Source organism: Falco naumanni, chromosome 4, assembly GCF_017639655.2.
Source record: "Falco naumanni isolate bFalNau1 chromosome 4, bFalNau1.pat, whole genome shotgun sequence".
NCBI lineage: Eukaryota > Metazoa > Chordata > Aves > Falconiformes > Falconidae > Falco > Falco naumanni.
The window spans coordinates 41,414,160-41,440,512 of NC_054057.1; the positions used below are offsets into that span (position 1 = coordinate 41,414,160).

General features: G+C 36.9%; 1 protein-coding gene across 1 annotated transcript in view; it reads left to right on the forward strand.

Moving 5' to 3' along the window:
- Nucleotides 1-26,353, forward strand: part of MALRD1 (MAM and LDL receptor class A domain containing 1) — a 282,296-nt gene that overhangs the window by 231,372 nt on the left and 24,571 nt on the right. Inside the window, exon 35 of the mRNA XM_040589228.1 lies at nt 1,465-1,531. Coding sequence (XP_040445162.1) covers nt 1,465-1,531 — 67 coding nt within the window. The remainder of the gene's footprint in view (nt 1-1,464; nt 1,532-26,353) is intronic.

The following is a 26,353-nucleotide window of genomic DNA, read 5'->3' on the forward strand; positions in this document are numbered from 1 at the left end:
CTAATAAATACCTGATCTGAATGAGACTTTTATTGAGAAAATCTAACAAAAGCATAGATTATGACAAAAAAAAATTAAATTTAGATTAAAAAATCCCATTCAGTGACAAAGTTACTGCAGTTCTTCCCCAAGCCGGTTACAAACTCTGGGCCAGTTCTGTATTAACAGTACTCCCCCGACTTCGGTAAAGTTGCATTAGCTGAGAATTCAACTCTCTGTTTTTATGATTTATTATGAGTTATGTGATAAAGTTTACAATACATAGTATATATTGTAATAATATAATTCATTATAGTGTGTTAGATGTCCTACATTACCTTCTTGGTAGGAGACATCTGCTGATTTCTCTAGGAGTGAAAGTTGTCCACAAGTATTATATTCATTATATATGTTTGTTATACCTTTCTCTTTTATTATTAATGTGAGAGAATAAATCGTACTTTAACATAAAAAATTACCAATTTTACAATGCAGAAAGAATGCATACTTGGTAAATTTGATTTCTAAAAAGTATTTTAAATGTAAAGGAATATATTCAGAAATCACTTCCATGTAGAAGAATATAGGAATATAGAACATAACTTCATAGCCTTGCATGACAGTGAATTACAAATCTTTTACTATTTTGTCAGAAAGCAGATCTTTTAAGTAATTAATGTTTTTTTCCAAAGTTTCTTCTTAAAACTGGAGTTGCCCACACTGAATAGCACTGGTTTTATGCCTCAGCAAACAATTTTTATTTGTTTATTTGTATCCAAGATTCTTTAGGTCTAATTTGCATTTTACAAGTTATTTTCTTACTAAAGAAGATTGAGGGGATTCATTTTTTATTTTGAGTTTTTCTTGTTGTAGGAATGTAAAACTAAACGTGATGATGTGGAAATCCATGTTAAGGGATGTCAACAGCTGATAATATATCACTGACATCTCCCTTTGCTTAAACGTATTTACTCTTTTCAAGATTGATTTCTCTAGTTCTTATGAGAATGTGATTCTAAGTGTTAAATTTCTGGACATCTTTAATAAGAAGGCTGGTGACACAGGAGTGTCTGTTTGTCACCCCTATGTAGAAGCTATTAATAATAAAGTAGAATTAAGTACTTCTTAAATGTAAGTTCAGTTGTTTTGGATGTTACTTTATATATTCCTATTTGTTTGAAAATGATGTAAGTGGCAAAAGCTTCATTTCTGGAGTCACATAAAACTCTGACTTGAAAAGAATTAGAAGCCTGCTCAAGTGAAGTACCAGGATTTCTATAAGCTCAAGAGGAGCCCATTGACAGTAATGTATTTATGACTTGACACTTACATCACCAAGGCAAGGTCTAAAAGAAGAGGTTTTGATAGTGCTAAGTACCCAAATAGACAAATGTGAATATTCTTCCATTTTTAAAATCAGGAAATGAGAAATATAATAACGATGGGGGGAACTTTAAATTCTAATTTTTACTTCTATGTTTGCAGTTTGTCCTGAAGAATACTGCAAAAATGGAGGAAGATGCATCATCAAAGATGACATTCCGTTATGCCAGTAAGTTACATTGGGGATTGACTTGTGCTTAAAGTTGGGAAAAGGTGCTGTTGAAAGATCTGTTTTGTTCCCCAGAGGCTGAAATGATGTTCAATAGAAGCATATTTTAAAAAGTCTTCACATGTCTACACTTCTTATTTGCAGTTGCTGAGTTAAACACAATTTGAGAAGAATATTATGTATCAGATAGAATTTTCTAACCTTCATCTATCATTACATGAGACAATCCGTTAGCCTGACACATTAAGTTTTCTGTGTCTCATGTTTCACAACAACATTTAACAACAAATGCTTCTACGGAAAATGATGCCTTATATGCACCAGGTGTTGTGTACCTCAGATGAGATCCACAGCAGCTCATGCTCTCATCTTTCTCTGAACTTGTGATGTATTTCTGTTATAATGGGGGTTTTTGCATATATTTGGAGAAAGAAAGTGATGTTTTTCCACTTATGCCAAAGAGTTAAACATATGTTTATAATTTTCTGGAAATACTCTAATCTGAAAAACAATGTATGCAATCCTGATGTGGAATGTACGAGTCATTAGAAAGTGTCTCATGCTATCTGAAGGGATGCATTTACACAAGATACCACTCTGGTTTGCACTGGGAAATTACAGGAGACTTTTTAAAGTGCAAAGAAATCAATGTTATACATTATCATACTTTTGTCTTTCATGTGCTTCAGTGGATCTTGCCAAAGAGTTTGCCAAATTACTAAAGAAGTTACTTTTATCAGAGTATCTATCTTAGTCAAGACCAGATGTTAGTATTTGTCTCCTAGTCTCTAGGAAATGCACATCAATAATCCTGCTGAGAAAATTTCAGTTATTGCAGAATTTCTTTCAATACAGGTTTATCCTTTACTGGTTGAAGAAATGTGATAAATAACATACTCAGAAAATACAGGCACTTTCATATAGAGTACTTTGATTTACCTCTTGGAAAACACTGTTAATTACCTGTAGATTTCCCAGAATCTCCTCTATTGTAGAACAGAGAATGGTCTCTGCAAGAAGCTTGGAATTTCATTCTGGTGGCACACAGGGAAAGGTTGCAGATTAAATGAAATGGATAACCAGCAGAAAACAAAGGGGTTGGGAATAGCCGGGATTGTTACAATTGGTAGATTAAACCACTGATCAACAAGAAAATTCCTTGAAGGGACAAGGCACTGGGGGAGTAATTGAGTTTTTAAGGATAGTAAAACAGTAAGTAGGATACTTTCCCTCACCATTCAGTAAGAAACATGAAAATGAATTCTGATGCAATGCATAGGTAATGGGAGCAAACGCAAAGAAGTGAAAATGTCCTAACTCATGGGCTGATGTAAGTCCAAGAGCTGTTTGTGCTTATGTTGGTAAAATAGGTCATCTCTATTGAAGAATACTAGAAAAGTAGTATATGTTGCAACAGTGGAAGGCTTTCTGAAAACTCTGCCAGTAAGGGATGACCCTGGAGAACAGCAAATGGAGAAGAAAAGGAATAGCCAGATCAACAGTTTGATGTCAGTACCAATCAAGGGTTTATAATATTTTGAAGGAATTACTGACACATATAGTAAGAGGAGTTAGCCATTTCAAAGATAAGCTTCTGCATGATTTTTGAGAATCACACGTCAACATCATGAAAAGAAAGCAAATAACAAAAATGTACCATAAATGATAAAAAATGTAGAAGTAACCCACTTTTCATTTCCTAGAAAAAAACCCCCATAAACCCTAGAAATTTAACACGGAAAATACACTATTTTTTTACCTGTTTTGTTTTGTTGGGGTTTTTTTGTTTGTTTGTTTGTTTGTTTTTCAGTTCTTACCTTAGATTTCTGATAAAGAGATGATAGATTTAGGTGGAGATATCTTCTTCTCTTGAGACCAATTGCTCTTACAGACTGCAGATCAGGTCAGGAGAAAAAGCAAAGCACATAAGAATGCAGGAAGCCTGTCAGACAGCAAGGAGACACCTGAAAAGAGCAGAGTATGGATACTGCCCTGTCACAGGAGTGGCAGAGGAGTCTTCGTAGAGACCCAGAGGTAATTGCGTGGAGATTACAGTGATCCTAAAAGTCACTGAGTTTGACTAATAGTCTTCAGTGACACAGTGGACAAAGGGAATATTTGTTAGCATATTCTTTTATTACTATTTTTTATTACACAGTGGATTCCAGTCTTCCTCCACTAGACATGCTTGTGTTCTAGTTTCTATAAAACAGCCCTGAGTCTGTTAAAAGTCTCTTTGGCTTCTCTGAGAACGTTGTTTTAACAAAAAGAAGTCTGGACAGGTCTCAAAGACTTATTTGATTCAAGGTTCCATTGTGTTACTACAAAAAAACCCTGAAATTGCTGCTTATCTTACCTTAGTTGCTGGCTGGAGTTAAGCCATGCACTTAGTTTGAGGTATATCAATAGAAAAGAATCCAGTGTCTGGAAAACATTTTTGTTGGTGATTAAAGGTGAGGTTTTCTGTGGTTTTTATGCAATGTGGTTGAGGTAGTAAACTGTATAGACTCCTCCAAGTAGTTTAATTTCAGCATGGGAATAGAATGAATTTGCACTAGCTGCTTAGGCAAAAGAAATCAGCTATTTGAAGAGATTGCAAATTTTTAGCAGATCTTATGCATTTAGTACTTCTCAAGTTTTTGATGCTGTATGTTTTTATATGTGTACACTATTGTTGCCTAGGTATATAAAGTGAATACTTAGGGCATCAGCCTGACTTTCTTTCAATAGTATGTAACTAAGAGGGATCAGTAGAAGGTGGAAGGTGAGGTCTGGCATCCCTCCACGAAGAGGTATCTGTAGACAAAGTGAAAAAGGTAACAGTAGGTACAAATCCAGATAAGGTTTCAGAATATTGAAGTGGGTAACAGGGCTGGTATATCAGGTTGCTGTCATTTCTGTTCATGCTACTGAAAACAGCTTTTGTTAGCTGGTGCATAATGATTGTAGTAAGGAGAAGCCATAGTCTTTGAGACTGTGACTATTGATGTTGCGGTGAATGTTCTCAGCAAGAGTTTGCAAGTAAATGCAAAGCAACAGTGCTTTGCACGTGATGGTTAGCTTCCTACTTGAATGAAACAGCTTGATGGCTGTCCTGATCCACTCTGGTATTTAACTTCTGGGTTAGGCTTGAAAGCCATTTGCATTTGTTTCTCCTCTTTGGACGGGAAAGTACTTGGGGCACATAGCAAATATGTTTATCTTGTTCTTACTACTTCTTAGGTATCCTCTTTGGTTACCAAACTAGATGGAGCTTTAGCCTGAGATGGTATGGCCACTCTTCACAAAATGTGACTCCCGTTTGTCTTGACTGCATTCCTTTCTGTGGTGGTTGTGTATCCAAGTGGCTAGTGCTGGCTATCAGCTACTGTAGCTGCACAGGCAAATTATGGTAATTTGAGCAATAATGGCTAGAATTTTTGCAATTTCAATAGTCTCATTTCAAAATTATTTCTCTGATTATATGTGTGCTTTCCCCAATTTTTTGTCCAGTGTTTTTCTGTGTTTGCTTTATTTTTTTAAAGTGAGACCACAGACCTCTGGTAACATATGAAAGGAATATTGATGAGAACAAGCAAGCTGGGAAGTGTGTTTGTAACACACTGAAGTGGAAGGGTGAAGCTTCAAAGATTGTACTAGTGCTGAAAAAAACCCCTGAGAACAGAAAAAAATATATTTTACTAGACTGATAATACATAATTTTAATTCTCATACCAGCTAGACAAGATTAATACAAGACTTTCAGATTTAATATGTACTAAAACTCACGTATTCTAAAGATAATACAGTGTTCATCTTTCCTTTTATTTGATATACTTTCTATGTAACATACCAAATTTCAGAGCAGTTACACTGACTAATACTAAAGAGTATAATGAGAGTGCTTTTATTAACGTCTGAACTGTAAGAAGGCTCTATCCTTAAGCAGAAAATGTAATTACATTCACTGGCCTGTAATTAAAAAATCATGTAATAAATTAGAAATACATCTTCATTAAACAGTTTTTAAATTACACTGATGTACCATGTAGCTAACGGAACCGTGGAGATTAGAATGGCAAGGAGTCATTATAAATAGATAATTAATTAAGGTTATCTTTGTAGTTGTGCATCTAAATGATGGTTGGGCCCAAAGTACAACAACTGAATTATTTTATTTGTTTGCTTTATGTGATAAAAGTGAAAAAGATTCCTTTCCTTATTATGTGTTAGAAAATAATTGATTTTACAGGGCAATAATTCATTCATAGGAGGGGATTTTTGCTTATTCTCCTTTGAAAAGCTACAGATTATTTGGTCCTCTATTTTAAAAAGAATTTATTATTATAAGCATAAACGGTCTGTTCTAATGTGCAAGTAAAGTGTTTTATCCCCAGTGGTACAACAGCAAATAGTATTCCACAAAAAAAAAAAAAAATTAAAAATACCTTTTCTCACAATCTGACTTTTTCACCAAAACACTAACTTCTGGTAAGCACAATACATTTTTGAGGGGAAGTCCTACAATGTGGCATGCAACTTTAAATAATGCCACAGTAGACTTTGTTCAATATTTTTTCCAGTCAACTATTGCATGGCAAAGCATTAAAATTCCATATCTTCCCTGGGCAGTGTCTTACAGTGAGGAGTGTAGGCGCTTTTTATCTAAACATGTTTGCCTTTGGATGTACTCTTACATGTGCTGTTTTACTCGATTTTTGAGGTATTATGATGGTAGTCATCTTTAAAAATTAGAAGTGAGGGGATTTTTTTAATATCACACAGTGTTTTGTGGAAAAGGAGTGATAATCGTATTCCCACCTAAGAAAATAAAATGCTTGGAAGCATCTGGCCTGTGATTTGATGGAAATACAAAGCCTAGAGACTGACAAGATAGGCACATCCAATTCATGAGTCAAGAGAGTTTACAATGGGAGAAGATGGCAGTTTCTACTTCAGTTGTTTGTCCTGCTGCTCTCAAAGATTCCCACCTCAGTTAGAGGAAGGATTGCTGATGTAGCAGCTGCTGAATCACTGCAGATTATAAAATGTGGAAGCAAAGAAAATTGGTAGTGATTTCACTCCCTTCCTAAGAATTTTCTTTTAGATTTACTGAACAGATGTGACATAGTTAAATTGATAAAGCTATAGAACTTATATATCTACCCAGGAAAGTGGTTTGTCTTCTGGGAAATGAAGACAAAGGCACATTTTTTATGGAGACATATACTTGGCAGTGCTTGGTTGTACTTGGTGGTCTTTTCCAACATAAATGACTCTATGATTCTGCATAGAAACATAGACAGCTAGTATACAGAAGATTTTTCACATCTTTCATTACCCAAGTGCCATCTGAAGAGAGCTGCTGAGCCAAATAAAATTCAGTTTGCCTGAGTTAGGTAAAACTGAGAATGGGAAGACAAGTTAATATCTTGTTAACATGAAAATATCTCTGTTCTCCAGAATAAATGAGACACAGCTTGTTATGAAAGAAAATATATAGTATATTGATGGAAATCCACATTTAAAGATTTGAAAACTCTTTCCTAAAGTTTCTATTTCATATATTATTTTCTGTTTACTCTTTACCCTTTCATATTCAGAAAAGCTTCATGAAATCAAGGTGCTTGTTCCTAATGGAATAATAGTGCCGCTTGTTGGCTTTTCACATTTCTAACATCATAGCCTGTTCCAAAAAAGGCAAATATGATGTCATTAAAAATGTGTATGAGATAAGAGAACACTAAGCATCAGAAGAAATTAAACTCTTCAGTAGCCTTTTGATTCCATTTCATCAAAAAGTAGTAATCAGATCTACATAAACACAAGTATATACAACCCAGACAAAACTGGCTGCTGATAAAATTTCATGCATGCCTGCTGATGTGAGTCTTTTTTATAAAACAATTGAATAGTGTGGGGATTTTTTTCTCAAGGATTTTAATTTAAAAATAATTTGTCATGTTTGCATCTTTTGTGTTTGCTTTTGCCAGTCATATGAAATGATCAGTTGAACTCACCTGCAGTTTTGTGGCATTTTATATATTCAAGTATTACTAGTTAATGTTTTCCATTCTTTTTCCTTGCATTAGGAAGACCATTAGCATACAAGAGTCATCATATACATAATCTTGGTATAATGCCATTCCTTTAGAGCCCAAAGCATTTCTGACACTTGTACATTACCTTTTAGTGTTCCCTGTACCAGTCCTGGTCCTACATTATTACTTCTCTGTCTAAACTGTGTATTTCATTCAACAGTCTGGACCTCTATATTGAGGTATTTTGTTTTTCACTGAATCTGGCTGCGGCATTTAGTCAACTCAGATGGTGACTTCTTATCTGTCTTCAGGTTATACAAAAGATAATGCTAGAAGACTGGTGTTGTGGAGAACCAGAGTACTGATTTTCCTTCAGGTCATGGTATGTTTCATATGACCTGCATGCACTTTTGTTTGTTTCTTCTGGCACCCCCAGACACTAGGGACGATGGTGCAATGTGACAGAAACACAGATTCATAAATCTTATGCATTTGGTCTATTTTGTAACAGTTGGGATGAAACAGGTTTTGATTTTGATGCTGATCACCTACTAACAGGGCTTTCAGCAATCATTTCACAACATAAATAAACTGAAATAGCATTGTAAAACCAATGTAATTCTTCATATATGAGAATTTGGGAAATGCTGATCCTCTGTAAGCAGTTACTTTGAGCTTTGCTTTGTTTCCTTCTCTTCGCAGTTAATAGTATAATCCTGAGATCAGCTTCTTATCACACTGGAGCCAGCTACTTCATGGAGTTGCAGCTCCTAGAAATGATAAAAAAACCCATTTTTCTCAAAGTCAAACCTAACTGAATATATATGGCAGTTTGCCATCATCTCCAGCGAGGCAGTGACATCCTGTGAAGTACACTTGTGAGTGGTCTGAATCAGTTGATCGCTGAATCAAATTATTTCAGAAGGAATTTGTATTTTTTAGTTTCTTTACTCTAAAACTAAAACAAGGTTTTCTCTATGTAACTGTTAAAGTTTGACCGTACATAATTGAAAGCCAGATGTTCTGTTCAATTAAACAAATATGACTGAACAGACCCAAAGCTTGGTTTCACAATAAATATTTCTGATCATGTTTTTGAGAAACCTCTAGCAACTGATTCAAATATAAACCAGACTTTCTCACGTAACTCTTGGGTTTGGATCTTTTTTTTAATGGAAAACAAAAGCTCAAGATATCTGTAAAACTGGAAATGAGCAAAGTAGCTTATAGTGTTTCCCTGTCTTCCTGGAGAGAAATATTACTCTGGCAAATGCAAAGAGTATCTCTTGAATGACCCATTGCTAGAATTGAATAGCACTTACAATGGAAGAACGTCATTTAGATATAGCCCACTGGTCATGCTGGAAAGCAAACTGTGCTTAGATCTTTTCAAATTGTCTCTTTATGATATGTTTTCTGGGTGGGGAGGTTTTTACCTGTATAGAAAATCGGCAAGGAATTTCTGGGACAATTTCTAAATCAAAGATCCTGATGAACATTATATACAACCTTTTCTTGCAAGATTTTGGAGTTGAGATGAAATAACACTTAGCTTTGGGAACAAAAATAACTGCATGTTTCCTTTGAAAAGGTGAATTTAGTACATTATAAACCTAACTGCAACTCTCAAGATCAGACTCAGAATTATATTTAGACTCTGATCAAAATAATTGATGTTTTAATATGAAGATACTACAATCTTATTGAGAAGTATATGGGCAAATAAGTATAGTTTAGCAGATACAGTGAAAGTAACTTGGACATATAAGAATGCATATGAGAAATTAATTTGTCCTCAGTAGGATTTCCTCTCCCAACAAAATTTGGTATTAGTAGTGCTTAAGATGATAAAAACATTCAGCCTTTCTGATACATATCTTATATTTATATTTAAATTTTCAATTCACTCTTCTAAAAGAGTCAAAGCAAAATGAAGTAACTTACAAGGTGTAGGAAACTATAGCGAGATACTTACTATTACCAAGTGCAGTGCACCTTTAACTCAGAATGGCTTATACCCCAGAACTATAAGCATTATTACAGTTAAAATTCAGAAGGTAAGATTTTATCTACAACAGGGACAAGCTTAGGATATGGGAAATGTATCTGTAGGAGAGGATGCTTGGTGAGTGATAAGAGATTTTTATATGGGAGAATGTAAAGTAATACCGGATATTGGATGTTTGTCAAAGGATGGAGGGTTCCCTGAAAGGTTACTCCTACGAACTCCAGATGCCGAAGAGGAGGAAAAATAGATGAAAAGCTTTAAATCACAATATTTTTTGCTTTGTTTTTTTTTTTTCAAAACAGGAAAGAATAACTGTAAAATAATACACACTTTTCAAAAGAAAAAATAGGGAAAAATTGAGGTATTACATACCAATGAAGGAAGTATAAACAGAAGGGTTGCAAGGATTCTCATGCTACAGCCTTCTCTCCTTCACATTCATGTGGCTGTCTTTTGTCCAAGGAAATTTAAAAACATCTTTGGGTATATCTATTTAAAGGCATATACATTATTCTACATCTTTTGGATTATATGGGATCAGACAATAATTAACACGGTCCGGGTTCAGATTGTCTAGATTAGCCTGAGTAACAATCTTCTTTAATACTCAGTCTTCCTGGATTTAAATGAAAGTAAGACAGAATATTTGGTGTGAAAACCAGTATTCTCATACCCTAAGATTACATCTGCATGTCTGCTTACCAAAACTTCATTGCCTAGAATCAGCTCACCCCTAGAGCCCTCTCTGTAGGAGATACCTGGAGGCTGCTGCTTTGGTATATCTAATGCAATACATACAAAATGTATCATAAAAGTTGTAAGGGAAAGAAAAAGTTGTTTTGGAAAACACATATACCATCAAGCATGTTGGGTACAGTGAGGGAGATTGTGATGCAAATAGGCTTGTGCTGAGGATGGCAGGAAAGATGGGGATGGTGGAGATCTCTGAGAATCTGTATTACTGTGTAAGTTGTATAGGAAAGACATGTATCTATTCTGTATGAACTATATCCTGGTACATGGCCTACTTAGTCTGACCCACTAGACACCCTGGTGTCACAGTTTTCTCAAGCTATCTCACATGTTTTCAATTTTACCTCTTCTTCAGCATGAATTTAAATCTCTAAGAATTATACAATTTGTGCTGTTGCTAGGTGGCTAAGGAATTGTATAAAGGCTGAAAATTCCTCTGAATTAAGAACTTCTGAGTTTTCTTTGCCAGCTTTTGCAGTGTTGATTGATCTGGAAAGCTCCATGCATTTTAATTTTAAACACACATACAAACATAAAGGATTTTTCTCAACACTTGGAAGGATCTTTTCATGTTTGCTATTGCTCTAATTAGCTACTAGGCTACATCTCTAAGTGGGAAGCAGTAACTATCTGCTATTCCCAAACAAACTTTTGTATGTCCTTTAGGGAAAAAGTACATATACTGTTAAACTAAAATAATTTTGTCTGTATCTGGTCCACAAATGATATTTTCAATGTACAGAAATACTTCCTTTTAAAAATATGTATTGGATGTAAGATATATGTGAACTTTGAAATATCCTTTAAAGTCTGTCAAGGTAACGTGGTTCATGCAAGGGTTACAGTATGGATCACAACACCAGAGTTGCTGTAGGAATAAACATCTCTGGCAGGTTCACCTTAGCTGGATGCCAGCTGCCCACCAAAGCTGCTCTGTCACTCCCCTCCTCAGCTGGGCAGGGGAGAGAAAAATATAATGAAAGGCTCATGGGTCAAGATAACAACAAGGAGAGCTCACTCACCAATTATTGTCATGAGCAAAACAGACTCAACTTGGGGAAAAGTAATTTAATCTATTACCAATAAAATCATTGTAGGGGAATGTGAAAATAAACCAAATCTTAAACACCTTCCTGCCACCCCTCTCTTCTTCCCAGGCTCAAATTCACTCCCAATTTTCTCTGCCTCTTGTACCTGAGTGGCGCAGGGGGATGGGGAATGGGGACCGTGGTCAGTTCATCACACACTGTCTCTGCCGTTCCTTCCCCCTCAGGGGAGGGCTCCTCACACTCTTCCCCTGCCCCAGCATGGGGTCCCTCCCACGGGAGACAGTTAACTATTAAATTCTCCATTGTGAGTCCTTCCCATGGGCTGCAGTTCTTCACAAACTACTCCAGTGCGGGTCCCCTGCAGGATCACAGGTCCTGCCAGATAACCTGCTCCCGTGCAGGCTTCCCATGGGGTCACAGCCTCCTTTGGGTATCCACCTGCTCTGGTGAGAGAATGTCCATTGACTGCAGGTGAATATCTGCTCTACCATGGACCTCCCTGGGCTGTAGGGGTACAGCTGCCTCACCATGGGCTTCACCAGGGGCTGCCGGGAATCTCTGCTCCCACCTCTTTCCCTCCTTCTGCACTGACCCTGGTGTCCGCAGAGTTGTTGCTCTCACATATTCTCACTCCCACACCAGCTTTGTTGTGCGGGGTTTTTTCCCCCTCTTCTTAAATATGTTACCCCCAAGGCACTACCATCATTGTTGATGGGCTCAGCCTTGGCCAGCAGCAGGTCTGTCTTGGAGCCGGCTGGCATTGGCTCTATCGGACACAGAGGAAGCTTCTAGCAGCTTCTTAACAGAAGCCACCCCTGTATCCCCTTGCTACCAAACCCTTGTGATGCAAGCCCAATACAATGGCCATTGTCCAGCTAGGCTTCAGAATTCAATAAACTGCAGGAGACATATTTTTCTTGTTTGTTTTTAAACGGTGGAGGTGAGAAATGCTGGGATTTAAGTGAATTATTTCCTTGTATATGAGAAAACTAATTGTCCAGGATGTGTGATATTTTATCTCTAGTCTTTGTTTATTTGCAGTATGTGTGCTTTTGTATTAGAGGACTTAAACAAATTATGATATGGGTTCCTAGCTAGGCTGAACTAAACCGTGCCTTAACTTACCCTCTGTGCGGCCAGATGGAAGCCAAAACTGTGGTAATTCTCTCTGTGGTCAGTGAGAAAGACTGTGAATGAGCCCAAACTGATTTCTCTGGGTTTATGTCTAGGTCTGTATGTACTTAGAGCACCTTGGAAGCTGTATGAATTCCTTGGGTAGATTTCAGGTGTCAACTCTATATAAACATATGCATTGTGCCTAGGCTAATACTTGAAAAGTCTTTGTTGGAAAAGAAAACAGTATTTGGGCCAAAGATCTGTGATGATAGTTTCCTTAATAAGTGCTAGGTGAGATTATACAGTCAGGATTGTATAAATTCTAACATGAAATGTGTTTACGCTCTAGGTCATTAACTTACTATATTCTTTTTTTGCTTCATGAGTTTCCTTGTTTCCACTTAGAACTTTTCAATTTTGTATTTTAATCCTTTTGCCATTCATCCTTATTAACTATCGTACTTTCTACTGATGAAATGCCTGCTTAGGTGAGTTTGGTTGCAAAAATTGTGCAAATAAAAAAAAAAAATCCTTAGGGCTGTAAAATAAAGCTAACAAGATGAATACCTACAGTTAAATGAAGCCTGTTTTATGCAGTCCTTGCATGCTCGAGTTTTCTACACAAGCTACTGATAGTGCAACTTTGCATGACTAGGAGCTGAACAAAACATTTTTTAAGCAGTGATACATAGAGCTGAATATTGTATGTTTTTCACAGAGCAGAATTCTAGATTATAAATAGCTATTTCTCCTCTGGTAACTTTATTTTCAAAATTTAGGTACTCTTTTGCAAACTGCTAATTTTTATCGGGCAAATCAAAGTGGTTTGATTTGTTTTGTAGTCTCTTAAAAAATTAAAAATAGGTCAGTAGGAGTTCCATCCATTATTAACAGCCTTCAATAGGTGGAAAACAGGTTTTCTTTGCTTTACTTTTCTTTATCCCTTCTGTAAATTAATACTTTATTAATGTGAAATTTGTTTGGGACTTAGGAAAATGGAAGAAAGATCCTCTAAAAGTTGTTTAATATTTCAGTGTGTGGAAAATACTGTTTACATAGTCATAGAAATCCACAGAGATTATCTTCCCATCACTTTTGCTTCTAGAGGTGAAAGTGAGGCGATTTGGCAAAATACATTTTTAGGTTACACAACAGCTATTCATTATTATAGTTCTAGTTTTTTAATGGGCATCTTATCAATTTTTTTCCATTTGTCAGGGCTTCCCTTATGCTATCAATAAAGTTGATCAGTATGTTTTTTGTAATAAGATCATCAAAAAGCCACAGAAGGAGAATGTTTTACTTTATCTAAGTAGCTTAAGAATTTTTTTCTAATGAATCATTAGATAGGAGAGGAAAGCTAAAAATGTGCATTGCATATAGCTGCGTCACCAATACATAAACTAGAATATACCAGTATAATAAGTATAATTCACTTAGGTTTTATATTTGTATTCATATATAGATATATATATTGCAACTACAGCTATCTTTCTAATAATTTGTGGCTTTAGAATACTTATCAGAATGCTGTTACTACAGACAGCAAGCTACAGCTCACTGTAAACACAGAAGTTGTTCATACACCTGATGCTTTATTCTGACCTACAAAACATATGGCTACAGAATTATGGGCATCACATTTCAAGATGGGAATATACAACACAACTGTGTATTCAAACATAATATAGAAGTTGATAAATCATCACATTACTCTTTCTTAACCTTCTAAAGATATATTCATTTATATTGTCACTAAAATATGTCATACATGAAGGTCAAAGTAAGATTTTAATAGGTAACATAATGTGACCCCAACAATGAACTTTATGGTGTTTTATTCCTCTCTACATATGTTTTATATGGCAGAACCATTGTGTATATGAAAAAATATAGTGAAGATCTAATCAGCTTTCTCTATGCACACTATACCCACTAGAAGGTCAATGTCACTTGAGATTTAGTCTTGTGGAAAAGTCCTCCAGAAAATCTTTTCCTTAATCATCCTGAGCTATCCTAGAATTCTACACTCTGAATTTCCCCTAATACCTACAGGCAGGTTGTGTCTTTACCCTATACATTCTTTCTTGATCTTTCATTTTAAGATGTGTTCTTACCCGTAACATTTAACAAAAGTTCTTGCCCAAGCTGTCATCATTATGCTTCTCAGTTACTGCAACATTGTCCCTCCTTGCTTGGGTGACTGCAAGGTTTTTATGCTTATATTCCTCAGAAAGCAGCTGCAGACATGATTCTTCTGACCATTGCTTTGACCATACTGTTGGTTTTGCATCTCTGCTCCCTCTTTCTTACTGCAACAAATGTTACTTATAGACCCTACTTTCACAGCCTTCACTATTTATTCCCACTCCATCTATCATTCCTCATGTCGCAAGTATAATTTGAATACATTTCATATATTGGATGCTAATCCAGTATAACCTGTCCCCTGTAATCCAGTGCACAATAGCAATAGCCTGTCTGTGTTTTAACAGGTCTCTGCACCCTTGTCAAAGTTTAGAGCAGAATTTGACAAAACTATTACTGAACAGAAAGCAGGTATCTCTTTCAAAATAACTTCATTCTAAATGTGCATGAAACAAGGACTGAGCACAGGAAGGAATTAGGCATATGCTTTCCTTATAAATACAGAGAATCAAAGCATAGTACAATAATCTTGCCTTTGACATCTGAGCTTTATTTACAACTTCTTCATCTTCAGTCTCTAGCCTTCTTTTTAATAACCTATTTTGTTCCAGTAGTATGAAGTTCTCACAGCTGGATTTGGCATGCAAAAGCTGGAACAAATACTTTGGTAAATTTTCAAGGCCATCTTCTTTTGGCTATTTTTTCTTATAACTGTGAAGAATGTACAAGTATTCCCAAAAAAATGCACAGCAGTGAACTGCAAAATTCTTTTGTTAAGGCAGGCTAGACTGAAACATTCAGAACTCTGCTGATATTTCAGAAGCACACAAGTGCTGCAATAGTAATTAAAATGAAAAATTTCCCCTTTTTCAGGATGTCTCAGGAAAGTAATTTATAGTTCATAAGGTCTTTGGACAAAAAAGGAAAAAAAAAAACCCAAACAAACAAACCAACTAAAAACTTTTTTAATGCCATGGGCTAAATACATTCATTTGTATCTTTTTATTATTACCTTGAACAGGGAGAAGAACAATTTGCATACAATTTATAGGATACTAGCTATATACTATTCTTTCTTAAATAGGCACGTACGTTTTACCCTAATTCTGTAAATTCTAATTTGCTTAGACTTTACTAAATGTTACACAAGGGAATTAAAATTAGCTGAAAGATTGGTCCCTTTTTCTCCTTTCATATCCTCCTCTCAAGGACATGCTAATGAAAATAAGAATACTGTTTTACTTGTGCAAGTACTCAAGATAAGGAATAATTTATTCACTAGAATAACAAACACTTCAATGTTTTCTGGTGAAAAGCAGAAATTTTAATAAAATATTGTGCAAAAAGCTGGGTAGTCAGAAAAATGTCTACAAAGTTGTTTCTGAGGGAAAATATCCCATACCTAGCCAAAATCTCTGGAATATTTAGAAAGGAAGAGTATTTGTCCTCGTTCTTAGATTGTATGTTTCAGTACAGCCCTGGGCTATCACTGTACAAACACATCAGGAACATTTATATGTTACATGATGAAAGGAAGAGGTTCTCAGGAGATGGGGTACTTTTTCAACATCTGAAAAATGTTTTTCCCTCTTGTGAATGGAGTGTGTCCTCATTACAAATGAGGTCTCTGCACCCTTGTCAAAGTTTAGAGCAGAACTTGACAAAACTCTAGGATACTCCCCCAGTATCCTAGAACAGTCTCCCTTCTGATGTTACCAAAATACAAGGGCTACCAGAAGACTGTTTTATCTGTGGCTCATGTTCTTGTGTAGTGTAGTGGGTTGAACCGGCTGGGTGCCAGCTGCCCACCAAAGCTGCTCTGTCACTCCCCTCCTCAGCTGGGCAGGGGAGAGAAAATATAACAAAATGCTCATGGGTCGAGGTAACGACAGGGAGAGATCACTCACCAACTGTTGTCAGGGGCAAAACAGATTCAACTTATTTAATCTATTACCAATCAAATTGGTGTAGGGGAATGAGAAAATAAACCAAATCTTAAAACACCTTCCCACCACCCCTCCCTTCTTCCCAGGCTCAACTTCATTCCCAATTTTCTCTACCTAGCCCCCGCGAGCGACACAGGGGGATGGGGAATGGGGACTATGGTCAGTCCATCACACACTGTCTCTGCTGTTCCTTCCCCCTCAAGGGGAGGTCTCCTCACACTCTAACTCTGCCCCAGCATGGGGTCCCTCCAACAGGAGACATCCATGAATTTCTCCGGTGTAAGTCCTTCCCATGGGCTGCAGTTGTTCACGAACTGCTCCAGCGTGGGTCATTTACATGGGGTGCAGCCCTTCAGGAACAGACTTCTCCAGCATGGATTCCCCCACAGGATCACAAATCCTGCCAGATAACTGCTCCAGCACGGGCCTCTCTCTCTGTGGGTCCAAAGGTCCTTCCCCTGGGGTCACAGCCTCCTTCAGGCATCCACCTGCTCTGGTGTGGGCTCCTCCGTGGACCACAGGCAGGTATTTGCTCCACCATGAACCTCCCTGGGCTGAGGGGCTCAGCCTGCCTCACCGTGTGCTTCACCAGGGGCTGCCGGGGAATCTCTGCTCCAGCACGTGGAGCACCTCCTGTCTCCTGCACTGACCTGGTGTCTGCAGAGTTGTTGCTCTCACATGTTTTTCTCACTCTTCTCTTCCAGCAGCTGTTCTTGCAGCAGTTTTTTCTCCCTTCTCAAATATGTTACCTCCAAGGCTCTGCCATCGTCACTGATGGGCTCGGCCTTGGCCAGCAGTAGGTCCATTTTGGAGCCGGCTGGCATTGGCTCTATCAGACACAGGGGAAGCTTCTAGCAGCTTCTCACAGACACGACTCCTGTAGCCCCCCACTACCAAAACCTTGCCACGCAAACTCAATACATGGAGCATCAGTGAAACAGGAAGCACAGAAAAGTTGTAAAACATTGGTTGGTTTACTAGACTAAAAAAGTTATTGAAACAATTTTTTCAGAGCAGTGCCAGTGTGTGCATTCCTCATGACTAATTTTACTCAAAGATCCCACATGGGAAAAAATATTTCCTGTTTTATTTTTAGGACAGTTCGAGCAGCAGGCACAGATTTAGGAAGCCTAGCAGGAAAGATGTCATAACCTTTAAAAATTTTTTTGAGTACAAATTCTAAGGTCACAGACAAAAGTGCTTGAGCAGCCAAGCACTTACTGTGGGCATCCATTCATTCTGCTTATGTGAGGGTATGAAATTAGTCCTGAGAATAAAATACAAGGATGGAATTGTGGATTTCTGAATTCCTCATGTGCACCTTCCCTAATATAAGGTTTTCCAAAGAACACAAGCAATTTAAAAGCCCATATCCTACCTACTTTCAAGAGGCTTTTTGATGAAATATCACTTAAGTATTGATAAAGTTCACCCTTTTACTCTCTGCGACTTACTTCATCAGTAATGAGCTTATAACCATGCTCCTTCTCCTACAGACCTTTAGGTGTGTTTGTTTCAGACTCTTCATGACAGGGACTCCTTGTAGTTTTGTTTGCCTTGATGAAATGGGACTCAGATATAATAACAAATACAAGAACTGCAATAGGAAATTTTAAATACATAAACAAATGTTAAGGTTCTACATGCTCTTAGAGACTTCCGAGTACCCTGGGAAACCAGCAAAACAGTTTCTGAAAAGAACAACTGTTGTGAAAATGTGGAATCATAATATAAGTTCTTGCAGAACACTTGGATTTCTGCTTATTTCAAAAGATTGAAAATCAAATTAATAAACAGCACATTTCTGCTGTTGATTTTTTAATGTTACTGAGGCTTGTGGAAGACTAGTGTCAGAGTAAGGCAATGGTAGCTGTACCTAACAGTCGGATGTATTAACTCTGCTGGACTTTAGTAATGAAGTGCCAGTCTCTGGTTAAGAATATTCAGTGAAGATTATTTTCAGTAATTAGTAAAGCAAAACTGGAATGGTTTATTCTACCTGGAATCACTGCTTAGCTTCCACTGAGGCTTTTACCTTTGTGTTCATAATGTCACATGGTATCTGCAAAAGTAAATCAGATATCCTTAGGCTAAAGAGCAATCAATATCTCTACACCTTTACTTTCTACTCACATCTTCTATGTAAATATCAGTTTATGTGTCAATTTCTGCTTATTTAGAGCTGACTGCGAACTAAATTTCTTGCAGGGAAATATCAATGATATTCATAGAAATCCACTTCTGGATCTAGGATAGACCTTACATATCTGTTAACAGTGAAGGTATCAAGATTCATCTGTATTTTCCAAAGATTGCAAAGCTAAGATAGGAATTGATACAGATATGTTAGCGTTCTAAACATTGCCAGTATTTCCAAATAATTACCCTGAGCTTTCAGCCAGATCAGGCAAACCACAATGTCATGCAGATCACAAGGGGTGGAAGGATTATTTGCATTTCCATCCACATTCATTTTGAAACCTTGTGTTTATGAATGTCATGAGAAAACATACTGCATTTGCTAACCTTCCTTATGATTAGCTAAGCTGGGGTTTAGGGGCCAGGCTTTCTTCCACTGCATGGTTACCACAAAATAAGCACATCTGCTGTAGCTTTAAAAGTGTGGATCCAGTAATGCTTTCCTAATCACCACAGATATAGCACACAGGACATTTCTCCAATTCTTGGCTTTTGTTTCTCAGTGAAGTCACCACCCACAAAGTATTGACTGTGCAAGTCAAACTTCTGGCAGCAGGCTCAAGAGCACAGGCTCAGACCCAAACCATAAGAGATATGTCAGCAAACAGTTTAACTTCCTTTTTGCTGTGTGGGTGACCAGAGCAACAGGAAGGCTGTTTTTATTGAATCCTCATGGAAAGTAAGTTCTCAAAGTTTCTTTCTTGAGGAAGAAATAGAAGAGCTGGAACGGAACTGCTTAGGGACAAGCACCAAAGCAGAACTAAATGCTCAGAAAAAAATAATTAACCTCAAAGGTAAATAAATTCGTATAAAGGGTTATTCACAAGAACACTAAGTGTTGATGTCATGTTAACCCTTAACCCCTTAAGAAAAGACTGAGTATAGCCTAAGACAGTAGCAACATTTCAATGGCGAAATAAAAAAATGCAGTACTCGGTTTACAGAACAGAGCAGATCCTTCAGTTTGCACTGATGTTCCTATAGGTTTTACAATTTGTGCATGCCTGCAACAAATCCTGTTTCCACTCCTGTCAGTGCTTTGGCCCCATAGGTTTTGGGTTTCTAGCTTCATTCTCAACCACTAAAAGAAGATCATAGTAGTAAGTAGCACCAAAATAACTGAATCAATTCCACAACTGTTGTAAATGTTCTTAACTCTCATCTGGAAGTGTAAAGTGAAAAAGCCAGCCAACATTGCAGCAATGTTCACTCCATAAATTGGGTAGGATTTTGTTCATGTCTTACCTAAAGGAATAACTTTGAAATAGAACTTTTCCTGGTTTTGTATTAGACTTGAAAATACTCTTTATAATTAATCCCTGGACTTAATTTTTCCTTTTAATTTTGAATTTGTTGCTAAACAGTCTCTGAAAAAGTTAGTATTTTATGTGACCAGAAACAAGATGCTGGTCTGCTGAACAATGAAAATATTTTATCATGGTATTGTACTGTATAACTAAAGATTAAAGACAGGACTTGACCTTGATTTTTTTCATCCTCTGACTATTTTTTTTTGTGACAAAGTTTACGACAAAGCCTAGTCCTTCAAGTACACATTTGTGTTTGACTGGCAGTTGTAATTTTTGAATATTCAAAGAATATTTTTAAAAATTCTTATGAAAGGATTTCCCAAATTTAAAATTCTAAGGTTTTTCTCAGGACTCTCAATGTATCTGATCTGGTTTTATTCTTTTATAGTCTTATTTTGTTGTAGTCTTAATTTCTTCTTATTGAGATATTTTTCACATCCAACATGAAATATCTTTTTACTAAAGTAATACCAAGCAAGTCTCTATTATGTGAAACCAGTGACATAGGTATTATTTTTCATTTGTGTTTAGAACAACTCATTATTTTGTTTTCAGTTGGTAAGTTTGTTTTGCTTCCTCACTTCTTGGTAACATCCTCTGTAGAAATATCCTACAAACTAGTCATTTTGTATTTATCATCTGTCCAAAATATAAAATATCAGAAAAGATACTTCTGGAATTCCAAACCAGATCAAGTGAAGAGGCTCAGAAAGATTATAATCTGTAACCTGTTATGGGTGGGGCAGCACTATTACTCTTCCATCTTCAGAAATCCTAACTGCTCCAAGGTTTGTGATTATATCCCCATCTAACTGCTGACCTTCAAAGTAAGTCTTTGAACATAAAAAAGGATTACAAACATTCCTTTCTCTACTGGATATTTGAGCAAAAGATCCTGAATTTAATTCCTAGTAATAGAAGTCTGCCATAATTTTAACTGCTTAAAGAAAAAATTCTGTATGTCCATAAAGTATTACAAATATATTTATGAATCAAACTTTGAGAATTGCTGTACAACATCCCAAAATGTTGTTCCTTAAGTACTGCCACTTAATATTGTTAATTATAAGCTGAAGAGAAACAAATAGTTAGACTTTTTTCATTTAAATACATTTAATATTAGAGTTCAGGTTTTGGCTTTCTATTCTGTCAAGTCATTTTAGAGGTCATTAAAAAGCTGGAGGGAGGGGAAGCAGCAGGGGTCTCAGTCATGTGTGTGCTTGAGACCTGAGACAATATTCGTTATCTGATCCATCCCAAAAAACTTTTACTCTCAAATGGGTGGTGTTCACTGTCCTACAAGTCAGTTAATTAAACATTTTGTCAGGTCAACCTGAGCAGAAAGCTGAGTCCCCTGTACTTATCTTGCTCAGGTAAGCTCAGGTAGGATGAGGAATCTCAAAGGAGATGCAAGGATCAGGCCTTGCAGGGGTGAAATCTCTCTTCTTGTGGGGATATGTAGACAGATTTCGAAAGTGGTGGACCTCTGAGTGACCTGAAAATTTTTGTAAGACTTTTAACTAAGGGAGGGATGTGTTTGGTTAATAACTGAAATAGGGCACTGTCAGTGATAGAGGTGGAGGTAGATTGCCTGAAGAGCTAAAAAATTAAGTTGAAGGTAGCACATTAAGGACAATAAGATGACAGAAGTATAAATATTGGCAAAATGTTGTTTTCTCCCAGCCTGGTTGGTATTGTTCCTTATTGTGTAAGAGATGAGAACAGACATTGTTCTTCCTTTCCATTTCCTCTGGGGTGAGCCTGACTACAAGACTTTTCACAATTAATTTGCAGGGAAGGGAGAGAGGGATGGAGGGAAGGAGAAAGGGAGGAAGGAAGGAGGGAAAACACCAAAAATTCTGGGCACTGGTTGCCCATGCCACAGTGTATGCTGGCAGCTGCCTATACCAGCAACATGTCCATTCATCAAGATTTCCTCTTGTGCCATTCGTCAAAATACAGCTCTGGTGAAGGGCTGCTCTCTGGGATGGGCAGTAAATAACTGGTATGCCTTCCCTTAGTCTTACTCAGACATAATGACTTATGAGAAAAGGTATGTCAGAGATCGTTATTGGGACATACAAGTCTTAATGGACATTGGACCCAGTTACAAACAAAACAGAGAAATTCTGTATTTTTAAACTTATTTTCATCCTGATACTCTAAGGAAACAAAGTGTGTGTGACTGTACTGTTCTTCCATTTGTCATTCCATGATCCTTTCCACCTAAATCCATATTTAGCCCATCGGTTAAATTTGACCAGTCTTGACGAGGAAGATGGAGATCTCCAAGATGTGATATCAGAAGAACTTTTTAGAAAAAATATTTATATAGAAATATATGGAAATCTAATTGGTAGTCCTCTGCTCTCTCCAAAATAAGGCAAAATGGCAGTATGAGCTCAATAGTTATCTGTTCTTTTTCTCCTGCATATATTAACCAACAAATCAGTACACACTTATCTCGTGGCACCATGATAACTCTTTCCACACTTATCTCTTGGCACCATGATAACTCTTTCCCAGCAGTATGTGATGTGTTCATGTGAGCAGGAGTGCTGTAGAGAAGATCTGAAAGAAATAGGCTGAAGATGGAAGAAATCATGAGGACACGAGAAAAGTGATGTTATTGAGAGTATGAATGGACATGAACACATAGGAAAATAGGCATTATTAAATCCACTGTTAGCAAAACATCTTTTTATTAAAATTGCTAATAGTCAGCACTATATACAATCTAATATCTCAAGATATTAAAATCTTTGGTAAAGAGATAATTGAGAGAATGAAGAAAATGCAAATTTTTATCACTTGTACTATAATTTGTAGCTGAAGAATGCCTATATATTTTTTAATAAATATTTAGAAAAATAAGTCCCAACCCCTGGCTTGCAGACAAAGCCCATCACGCAGCATGTTTTCCTCTGGCTTGCCCCCTTTTCAGCCAAGCAGAGGCAGGCTTAGGCTCCTGCCACTTCCCAGCAGCTGCATGTCCCCTCTTGTACTTGTGTATGGGAAAGCAGATGCATCTGCTGACTGAGCCAATGGTTTTTACTGGAAGTTTTGCTATATTATCACACCTACAAGATAGGGGCCCCAAAAGGAGGCTCTAGTTCTGTGGCTGCCAAGGTTGTAATATCTTATGACCTACCCTAAGGTCAAACCCAGGCCAAGAAAAAAAAAAACATTTGGCTTTTTTTGTTCCCCCTAATAATAATGTTGTGTTATTTTTGGATCCAGTAAGGTATACTTGCAACGTGCTCTATCTTGAAAGTGGATGTGCCGAGACTGAACACAAAAAGGCTTTTAAACTAAAAGCCAGCTTCTACTGGAATCTGATTTAGAACAGTATTTAAATAGAGAAGTGTCAGTGTGACTAGGGACAATACAGTAGAAATAAAAGCATTTACTCACAGCTGTCCCTTTGCCTACTTATCCTCACAGATGTGTCCTTGCTTCCCAGCTTGTTGCAGTTAGCTCAGGCACTTTCTGAGTGGCCACAAACTCTTCTCCTTCCCTGGTCCCAAGGAAACATGCCCTTGGCTCTGAGGGCCTCTCTCTTTCTTCTTTTAGTTGTTTCTCAGTCTTTTTCCTGTGTGCCACAGGCTGGCAGCTCTGTGCTGTGTCTCCCTGTCCTGCTGAGCCTGATTTCATCTGCAGTCTCCACTCTCCTCCCCACCTCTTCTCCAGCTGCTCAGTAGTTTCCCAGGAAAAGAGCAACCTGCTTACTCTGTCAGCATTCAACCAAAGCTAATCACGCTGATTAATGGAACTTAACATAAAGCTGAAAACAAACATGCATCTATCTACATATTTACTCTTGGAAAGAAACAGGCTGAGATTCTAAAATTTTCAGTATGAAAAACAAGCATCAGATGTTGTAGGATGGCATGAACTGCCAGCAAGCTAGCCTTGCATTAGCCTGCCACTATTTTCATGGCTCTGTGCCTATAGTTGGTGCCCACACCATATCTTCTTGATTTTGTAGTCTAAGTCCAGATGTAATATCAGTCCTGATGTTACATGATCACAATATATCCGATATGATCACAATATAACCAAAAAAGTTATACAGTACAAGCTTTGGAGAGGCGAAGAAGGTACTATAGACTACTGACCTCCAAAGTTAAGAGTACTTCCCAAGACAAGGAAAAGAACAAAAAAAATGGGCAGGAAATATTTAGATGAAAAAACTGGCAATTTTGTAAAGCTGTGGGTCATCAAGTACATAATGAAAAGGAGGATAAAACTTCGGGTTATGCTTGTTTTTACATTAACAGATTCAAAGGAATTGCTATGAGAAAAACCTAGTAAGAAGAACTAGAAAAAGAAATTAGAAAACATCAATATCTAATCTCATTCAAAAGAGAAAACTGTCATGTGCAAATAAGTTCCGTCTCCCTTTGCACATTACAGAGTTGGCTAACTCAGGTCATATTTAAGAACACATTTCAGAATATGTTAGGCTTTGATATATTATGTTATGAATTTATTTACTATAAATGTAAAAAGGTAACTGATGTGCACTAATATGATAAATTTCTTACTCTAATTCTTTGAAAAGTACTGTGAAATTAAGATCTCTTGTCTTGATTTTCAGTTATTTGATGTGGAAAAATAAAGGCAAGGGCATTGTACTAGCTTTGTAACAGACTGTTTCAGAAGTAGTAAGAAAAATCATCTGCTAGGAACAATGCACCAAAAATTTACATTTTTTATTCCAAATAGAGGAAAAATCGCAATGTCCTTGCATTCAGAGAAGAAGTGGGTTAATGAAATCAGTCTTTCAGCTATATAAAAGCTGACTTCAGCTTATATAAAAGTCTTGGTCCTGTGCCTTTACAAAATGTAAATCTGTCCCTTATTAATATGGAATGTTTGTCATGGCTTCCTGCCACCTTATTCCAACTGTTGACATAATATCATCAGTAGAAAAGCAGAACACAGCAGGGACTTTTTGACCTCACAGATTTTTGGATGCTACCTCTGTCTGTTAGGGCTGTTGACCAGCAATGCAGGTTAACTAGGTTTTTGTTCTGCCTGAGGTGGTACACATTAAACGAGTGTAAAGGCTGCTCTGAATTGTACAAGTACAGTGATTCATTGCACAGCAAAGTTAACATCAAGGGAATAGTTCCCTGTTCTTCATCTGTACTGCAAATTCCTTGGCTGCAACCAAGAAAAGACTTTACTGAATGTATGCTGGAAGCTGTTAGAAATTCTTGTGTCATTAGCTGTAGCTCACCATATATGTTTAACAATATGTGGCACGCTAAAGACCATGGGAAAGATTCTGCTTTATCAAAGCGTCAAGTATAACAGTTGAAATAAGCTCTTATATCAAATTTAGTCAAATAAGCCAGATTTAGAGCTATCTAGTTTCCTCAATAAAAGTTTCAAGAATTTACTTGGAGTTCAAATTTCGCTTCATGTCAACTAACATAGTAGTATTAAGTGCTGAGGTTTGAACACTGATGACACAAGAAATTATTTAGCTCGTCATAGTAACAATAGGTTTTTTTCTGGTTTATATTAGGTGTAGGTATATATTTTATTAGGTATATATATCTATACCTCTGCTATATGCCATGATAATAATCTTGTTGCAAAGGTAAGCACTAAAGACCGGAATTAAAGTTTTTTATTTGGGTTGGAGATGCAGGGGGAGTTTGTGATTGTCCAATTAAATACTGTGCCTGAACATGCATGCATGAGTGTTTGAATTGAAATTGCATGGGAATCCTTAATTCCAGCCTTTCCTAAATTCTCAGGTCTTGGCTCCGTAACCATAACGACGCTAACAGAATGTGAAGCTGGGAGAAAGGTTGTGATGAAATTATTTTTATTGCATCTGAAGTGTCTTAGGTTCTCATAAATTGTTTAAAGGTCATTCCTCTGAAGATTTCATAAATTTAAGTTGTTACCAAGAAACTAGAGAGTGAATTCCCTAAGCTTCTGTGAAATTCATTTCTAATATCAGATAGAGGACTGTGCAATTTATGCGGAGACAACATACCAGCACTATTCTTTTCAAAGGACCACATTGGCATGTGTAGAACTTCTTGCAGAACTTAAACACTTTCTGAGGGGTGAGTGATTCAAATGGAGTGTAAACCACTGTCTCTGCATTGCATGGAGGGTAAGCAACAAAAGAGGAGTTTTGTGGCTTTTTTTTGTTTCTTTGTGTCTTTTAGACACACACTTAAAATACAAGTGAAAAGTTTTAAAGAATATATTTGTGCTGATATAATCTTAGCCTGTACTTGTGCACCT